We start from the raw sequence: 8,922 nt of genomic DNA on the forward strand, positions 1-8,922 counted from the left end.
GTTTGTTTTGGTATTATAGTAATAACTAATACTGAAACTATGTTTCTTACTCTTTAATTTATCCTGTGTCTTTCCCCCCTGTTAAACAGACTCTAGACTCCATTTGTCCTTCAGTGTAGTCTGTGTCCTGAACTCCATCGCCTACAAGCAATAATCCAACAGTATTTTCCATCCAGACTGCTTCAGTCAGATGGTCCAATGTGATCCAGCGCTCTGCTATTTAAAACGCATTCACCCACTTCAACTTTATAATCATTTTGCAGTAATGAACCATGAATGCTGACACTATCAAATTCGGAAACTTTAATACTATAAATAGCAATACGAACACCACAGACACTCAGTACTCCATTTACCCTTAGTCAAACTAAATGTTATAGGCCTACATGCTTGTTTTTATCGTAAGTTGATATAAAAAGAATATCTGTATCAATTAAGTGTTTAAAGTATTTAAACTGTTGGATCAATTAATTTTTATTTAACATATTCTCACAATTGTCAATCTTTTTTGACAAAACATCATAGCTTCTTAGCATGTTTCTACTTGATTTCATTAAAGAGCACCTATCATGGAATTTTGAAATTTACCTTTCATGTAGTGTGTAACATAGATCTAAGTGAACAAAAACATCCTGCAAAGTTTGAAATATGACAGTGCACCGTATATATAGTTATTTTCTTTCAAAAGTAAGAGTCGACTCTGAGTCATTTTTAAGAATCGTTAGAAGACTGAAGCTTTTTCTCTGACTAGATGACGTCAACTTGTCAAGTTATTTGAATATGATATGCCCACTTATTGTGCTCCAAGACGCCAGTGAAAACTAGAAAACATCATGGCGACGAGACGCTGTGTTCTGAAGTGCGACTCAAAAGCAAACTTTTTTCATCTGCCCAAGGATGAACATTTGAAGACTAAGTGGCTTGAAGACAAACCATACATCGTTGCGATTGTGTGTTTTATTAGTCTTCAAATGTCTCTATTTGCATGTTTCGCGATCTCAGGAAGCTTTTATTATGGACTTCTATTATGGCACATGGTTCTTCTTCGTCTGTCTGTACCATATATGGACTACATGTGCACAGAGCGCCCTCCGGCTGCCAGTATGAATTGAAAACAACACATAAGAGACTCAATCGCTCATGATTAGGATACATCTGCCCATTTTGAGGAAATATTGAATAAAAAATACTCCTCTTTTTAGAAATTTGACACAGACATATGAGAATCTATCAATATTTCTCCTCATCTGCACACTTTTGAACTAAAAGCCCTGAGGGATGTTGATTTGTCGCGAGTCTTCTTGAGGAGAATAGAGGAGTTTTTTTATGAATGAGATCAGCTGAGGCTCATATTACAATCAAACGGTACCGACGCGGTTTTCATATTCATAACTCCTGACACATATTAACAAATTACTGTCACTATAAGACTTTGAGAATAAAACAGAGGTAAAAAATGGAAGCTTGACTCTTATATCTTTTAAATGATGTATAGATTGACATGGTAATTACTTACATCTGACAGTCATTTGAGCTAATTTAAACAAATAAAGCTTGAGGACGAATGCGCCCTCAATCCAGTTAAGAAAACCATTTATGGTGATGGGCGTTCCGTTTCCGAAAATATCTGCACAGACTATAGCAATCACAACTGACTGGGTCATCGGACCAATCACCGCAGATTAGCGTCACGTAAAGGCGGGGTTTTGAAAAGTGAATCACTAAAGGGATCATTTGAGAATCGCTGTCAAAACAGGTAAAAATAAATGCATATTATAAGAAAACTAAAGTCTTTTTTGTCATTGCATGCATGCAAAACTGTTGTTGGGGACTTCTAAAACAAAATTTGGAACATTTTAAATGCCATAATAGGTGCTCTTTAATTCATCTTGTTCAGAAGATCATTACTTTTTCCATTTGTTTGTATATAAGTTTTTTTCTTTTAGATTTTGTAAAGTTATGTGATGTTCTCATGTTCACTACAACTTTAAAAGACAGTCTTTAACATTTTCATGGATACAGAGACCGTACAGGGGATGCTCTGACTGAATAACAAACGGAATAAAAATGTTGTTATATGTAAATGTATAGATAGATCATATATATGTTATTACACATTGTTTTAAATAAAAGTTTTTAAATGGTTTTTATTAAATAGTGTGTGTGCACATATGAATTAGCCTGTCATGTATGTACATGAAAATTCACTTGTATTCACACAGACGTTTTTAAATGGTTCACACACTCATTAACAAAACAAAGTCAAACATGATAATAGATCCCAAACATTGGTTGTTCTCGCTCATATTCATGTGGTTTTGTATGCATGGCAACGCCTGGATTCAGATTCCATCATTCTGTCATGACGGAACACTTGAACATTCCATGATGTCACAATGAACAGTGTCTGCACATTTACATTCATTTGATTCCAGTTGTTTTTTGGCTAGTATATTGACAAACCCGACTTGTATCTTGATAGCAACGAACATATTATGGGAATAATACAAATAATGCGCAGAGTAATGCCAATGTGCTGCTGGGTAAGTAGCCTACCTGACCTAAATCACCAAGTATTCATAGCTAATCAATTAATCTTCATAACTGGCTGAATAAATATCCAGGTCATATTTTGCACCTTATAAAAGAAAATGTATCAGTTGCATATTTTTAGGAACATTAAATACTTTTAGATATTTTTATTCTCATTACTGTAGTACATTATGGGTAAACCCAGCCAGATCTGCCGGCGATTTGATTTCGCCCTGCATTTCAGGCTGGAAAACTGTACATATTTCTATCCTGCTTCTGTTACAAATTTGCGGGGACCAATCACAAACCGGCTTATACACCTGCCGCGGTATTGGCGGGTTTGACACAATGACGGATAGAGAAGCGATGGAGCATTGGTCTGATTGGTTGAATGACTATCCAATTGCGTACAGAGTCATTTTAACTATGCCCGTTGATCACACCTCTTGTGCAGTAGAAAATACAGAGCAGACTCCCGAGAATAATGTTCAATCTTAAATTGAGCTTGGTCTGGTGATAGACATTATCTTTTACAGATACATTTTAAACTTAGACATAATCCCTCATAACAAATACAACAATAATATATAAATGCTTTAAAATTTGAATGTTATCATAACAGTGCAATGTGAAAGAAAATTTAAATGGTCATAAACACAGGCCTCCTTTTCTTTATGCAAAATTTGACTCCTTAATTTATTAATTTGGGGTGAAATATGACCTACAATTATTTTTGTAAGTTCCATCTTTTTGCTTTTGTATCACACACTAGACGTCTGTTTTTGCTTTCATTTCTTTGCAGGCTAATACTGATGTTTCAGATCCAGCACTCAAGCCGAAGTCTGTATTTGGTGTCTCCCTTCAAAAACTGAAGGACAGGGGACAGATGCGGCAGGGCGTTCCTGTGGTGCTCATGCAGATGGTGGAGTTTTTGGAACAATATGGTAGGAGGAGTGAGTGTTGTTGAAAGTGCTCCTCTTAGAGTAGGTACTTGTATGTCAAAGGTATGTTGAGATTATGTGTATAATTTGTATTTGAGGTCTCCATCAGCGTGAATTGTTCCGTGCCAGCGGATCAGAAGCCCGACGCGATGCGTTGAGGGAAAGTCTGAACCGTGGTGAGGTTCAGGCTTTTCGCAGCGATGATGTCCATGCCGTGGCCTCTCTGCTGATTCTCTTCCTGAGAGAACTGCCCCATGGACTCATCCCAGTCAGAGACACCAAACGGCTCTTGAGAGTCTATGCAAGTACGTCCACATTCGAGAATATTCTCATCTCATGAAGGCTTCTGCAATCGGACCAAATCTGTTTTAATCCTCTGTCTATCGTGCAGAAACCAAAGGGGAGTTTTTGAACCTCCGGCGTGCAAAGAAAGTCCTGTTCAGTTATGCACCTGAAACCTTCAATATCCTGTCCCTGCTCATCCACTTCCTGTCCCGGGTCGCTGCCCAATGTCATGTCAACCACATGTCATCAGGGGACTTGTCAGAAGTTTTTGGACCCTGCATCTTTCGGTGAGTCTTTGTATATAATGCTGTTTTGTCAATCAAATGAGGAAATAAAATAAATAAATTAATAAGTAAAGTCTAAATTGGTCCTTTAAAATTCTGTTGTTTGTTGACATAAATAGCCCTTATTAAAACCCACCCTTACAATAAAGTCTCGTTAGTTAAAGGCCCACTGAATACCTTGAAACGTGCAGCATTATTCAATTTGTTGACATAACTTCCACTAAAACAGGAAGAGAGGGCGGGACATATCGAATAGCTGCTCGATCTACTTTTTAAAATGTGTTAGTATGCCATTCACCATGTAGAAAATAGTAAATGTGTGGACAAGTGACCGATTTCTGCCACAGCTTCAGCGTTTATTTGGGGGACAGGACCCTGTAGATTCTAGAGAGCATTTGATTGGACAGAAAATCTGATGAGAAGCTGAAGTGCTGAGGGATGTCATCAAAATCACTGATCCATATTGGCAGAAGTGATGTACTGTATGTTTTGAATGCTTATATCTTCTAGCATTGCAGTCGTTTTAGTATCATGCCATAAACTTTGTTGGCGCGTTAACCGATAATGGTTTGGTATATCAACACAAAATTCATAACTTTTTGCTGGCCTGGTCTGAAGATGATCTGACTCGATTTGGTGAAAATCAGACAAACGTTCTAGGAGGAGTTCGAAAAAGATGCCAATTTTGCTATAGTCGGACCAACTTCCTGTCCGCAATTTTGATTTTCCTTTTGCCTATGTTCTCAGCATGACCCAAGGAATCTATTAAGACCAGTTTTGAACATAGATGCCAATTTTGCCATAGTCGGCCCAACTTCTTGTCCGCCATTTTGATTTTCTTTAAAATCCTTTTTCGAACTTCTCCTAGACCACCATTTGTCTGATTTTCACCAAACCGAGTCAGATCATCTTTAGACCATGCCAGCAAAAAGTTATAGATTTTGTGTTGATATACCAAACCATTATCGGTTAACGAGTCAACAAAGCATGATACTAAAACAAGTCAAATGGTACCCAATTTTCCCAGGACGGCCAATTTGGGCGTCGACCATTTTGAATTTTTATTAAAATGCTATATTACAATGCCTTACAAATGCTATATTACAATAGGCAAAATGTATTAAAAATTACTATTATTTTCAAACGTTTTTGTTATAATCTGACCACAAGGTGTCACTTTTTGAGTAACTTCAAGGCATTGTGCCGAAGATACATACCCAGTTTCGTAACAATACGCCAATGCGTTCATGTAATATAGCATTTTACATAAAAATTCAAAATGGCCGACACCCAAATTGGCCGTCATGGGAAAATTGGGTACCATTTGACTCAGTATGCGTCAGCTTCAGCGTTTATTTGGGGGACGGGACCCTGTAGATTCTAGAGAGCATTTGATTGGACAGAAAATCTGATGAGAATCTGAAGTACAGAGTGATGTCATCAAAATTATTGATCCAAATTGGCTGAAGTGAGAAAAGTTTTGAATGCTAATATCTTCTTAATGCAAATGTTGTCATTGTTTTGGAGCACACTAGCTTATAGATAACAGTACGACTTACATATTCATACTAAAACCCCCCAAAACTTCATTGTTTTCATAGACTTTAACATTAGCGAATGCATTAAATAGCATTAACTTACATATGGGCAAAAAATGTGTTACATTATTCATTAATCTTTATTAATGCTAGTGTTACAGAACAGATGATACGGATGGGGAGTAAAAAACAAACAGGTTATTGAACAGTTAGAGTGAATAAAGTAGCAATAATGCAGATCACAGGTAACTGAGAGAATGTATAGAGCTAATATAATGAGATCATAGAGCTTTTATTTATATGCATAAATAAGAATATGATTTAGAAGTATTTTTATTGATTTTTATTCATGATAACTAATGTTTCCAGGTGGAACCTTGTTGTAAAGTGTTGCCCCATTTTCTGTGGTTGCAGTGTCCCTGACAGCTGCATCAAGCTATTGGAACAGGAGCTGTGTACTTTTCTTACAAAGCACCTAATAGACAGTGTCACGGTCCTGCTTCCGAACATGTACCCTTCCAAACCTCGCCGTGACATGCTCTCCACAGGGGACTGCGCTCCGCCACCATCTCCTGCTTCTAGCAGGTCAATGGTGCCGTCCGGTCTGAGTGTGGGTGGAGCCAAAAGGGCAAATTCATCTGTCTCATCCCTCAGGTATGAACTCAGCAGCTGAGCGATCTGGTTCAATTTCATTATTATTACGTTACTGAATATCAGCAGGCAACATGTCTTTGCGTGAAGTGAGTCCTCTCTCTCTCAATTTTAGATTCTATATTTTAGATACTATATGGAATAGATTTATTTACTACAGGTAAATTAGTTTTGTATGCCAAGACTCATGATTATCTCTCTTCTTTCAGGTCAAAGGCCTGTCGCAGAAGAACATGTGTAGGAACGTGCTGCAAATAAGCACAAACCTTCTTTACACACCCAGCACATTTACATTTACATTAAAAAACAACAACAATAAAAAGTAATAATTTTGATCCAATTCTTAAGGTTACAAGGCATAATCAGTTATGCAAGCATGGCTGGGAGCATCAGACCAACTGCAACAATGAGTAATTTAAGACATTTTAGATTATTTAAGGCAAAATGTAGGAAAAATCTTAAATAGAATAACTATTAATATGATTTAATTGCTTATCCCTTTTGACCAACAGGTGGCACTGTGACCAAATTGATGTGGTGTGTGCGTGGTCAATTGTTGTGGTGTGGGGGGGACAATGACACACACAAAGGTTGGTGTCACAAAGCCAAAATATTGCAGTTTTAGTATCATGCCATAAACCCTCAATGACCGATAATGGTTTGGTATATCAACAGAAAATTTATAACTTTTTGCCAGCATGGTCTGAAGATGATCCGACTCAGTTTGGTGAAAATCAGCCAAACGGTCTAGGAGGAGTTCGAAAAAGTAGGTTTTTAAAGACAATCAAACAGGAACAGGAAGTTTGGCCAACTGTGGCACAATTGGCATCTATGTTCTCAGCATGACCCAAGGAATCTACTAAGACCAGTTTCATTACAATAGGCAAAATGAATTAAAAGTTATTAGCATAGTCTACCATTGGCTCCCATGATGGAAGAAGAAGACGACTAATGGATACAATGCCTATGCACCTTCGTTGCTTGGCCCCTAATAAATTAAGACATAAATAAAACGATGGCTGTGTCCGAAATATCCCCCCCTATACCCTTAAACAGGGCATTAAAGGGACAGCCATTTATGGTGGTGTCCGAAACCAGAAGTGTACTGACTTTGCATTGCAGTGCACTGGATTTATTCATCCAAAATGTAATGGATTCCACGATTCTGTCTACATTTTCATCGCAGAAATCATAGGGCCCTACACTTCACGAGCATTGTAGCTACTGTTTCATTTGAGAGAAACTATCATCATAACATATACACACAGAAAAAGGTCTTCAATGCAAAACAAAAGTTTGGACAGTACTGTATGCATAGGTATGTATTAACATAGGCCTAAACCCCTGTTGTGTAGCACTGTGAATTTACAAAAATGAAAGGGTTTGTTTCATTTTCAATGGAATAAAAGATACATTTTGTATGCCTTTATTTGATTACCAGAACATTTTAAACACATAAAACAAATAAATATATATTTTGTTAAACTTTTAATAAATTGCTGTTAAATTAATCAAGTTTCATGATTTCAATTAATTAGACATGCTTTTTGATTAATAAAATGTAATATAACCATCCCTGGATTTTTTTAATAGAATTTAGAAGAAAACAGATTTCATAGGGCCCTACAAATGAAAATATCATGCATCTGAAGTTATAATTAAATATGGAGCAACAGTGCATATTCTATAGCCTATTTATCATTTTAAATGGCGCCCACTAATTTCTGTTAAGTAGATGACACATGCGCAGTTACTTTCCACACAGGCACATTTTTGGTTCTTATGCGTGTAATAATTTCTTTCAGTTTAATTTAAATTTGTGGGGAAAAAAATATTTTAAAGTTTAGAATTGGACAGCCTTGGGTTGTGTAAACAATTGTGCAGTGAAAATGACCCTGTGTCTAACAGTTATACATGTGAACAAAGGATCTACAACATGACAAAAGCAATAACATGTACATGAAAAAAATAAATAATAATAATTGGACACAACTATGGGTCAAGGTCATGCAGCAGCAATCATCACAACAGTGAAAGGAACGTCAAGTTTGTAAATGTGCAATTGAATAGGGTCCCATTCCTGTATTTTGCTCAGGGCCCCCAACATCCGCCCATGTCTGAATTCACTCACTCGATTTCGTTCACTCCTTTAAGTGAACTATATTCGTGGACTAATGTAGGGAATAGTGAATGAGGGTAATGTTATGGTGTGATTTCAAACACGGCATATGATTTAGACTAAATAAAGCTGTTGCCAGGAGCTCCGTGACGCATTTTTTTTTTTTTTTTGCTGGATATATTTAGACATAAACGAGCCGTTTCTTGACATAAAACTTGAAATCCGCCCAAAGAAAGCGATATAAAATTATTTATAAAACGCCATCATCGCCAACTGTTGTGATTGCTCCAACCTGACTAGCGCTGAGGAAAGTATCAGATACCACGTGACTACGGCGCTCTAAGCGCGTTCATGTGCCGTTTGAGCCACCGGTTTAGACGATCGTTTGTACCTGAATAATGACACTGAGAAAGTTTAACAGAAACAGACATTTAACCGAAACGCACAGTGAATTCATCTCTGAAAACGTCAGGGCACCAAAGTGCCTCCCTTCGCCGCTTCTGGCTGTTTCTCAGGAGGGGCGTAGGGAACGCTTTGCTTTGTGAAGTGAACGCCACGCTGCGTTCAGACAT

General features: G+C 37.3%; 1 protein-coding gene across 1 annotated transcript in view; it reads left to right on the forward strand.

The window, feature by feature from the left end:
- LOC307117275 (uncharacterized protein) overlaps nt 1–6,489 on the forward strand; it is a gene marked incomplete at its 3' end in the record, with an annotated part of 29,329 nt that extends 22,840 nt beyond the window's left edge. Inside the window, exons 13-17 of the mRNA XM_079802064.1 lie at nt 3,335–3,476; nt 3,572–3,778; nt 3,865–4,045; nt 5,995–6,234; nt 6,441–6,489. Of these exons, the coding sequence (XP_079658190.1) occupies nt 3,335–3,476; nt 3,572–3,778; nt 3,865–4,045; nt 5,995–6,234; nt 6,441–6,489 (819 nt within the window). The remainder of the gene's footprint in view (nt 1–3,334; nt 3,477–3,571; nt 3,779–3,864; nt 4,046–5,994; nt 6,235–6,440) is intronic.
- Between the last annotated feature and the right edge of the window lie 2,433 nt (nt 6,490–8,922).

This window comes from Gobio gobio, assembly GCF_949357685.1.
Source record: "Gobio gobio genome assembly, chromosome: 21".
NCBI classification, from domain to species: domain Eukaryota; kingdom Metazoa; phylum Chordata; class Actinopteri; order Cypriniformes; family Gobionidae; genus Gobio; species Gobio gobio.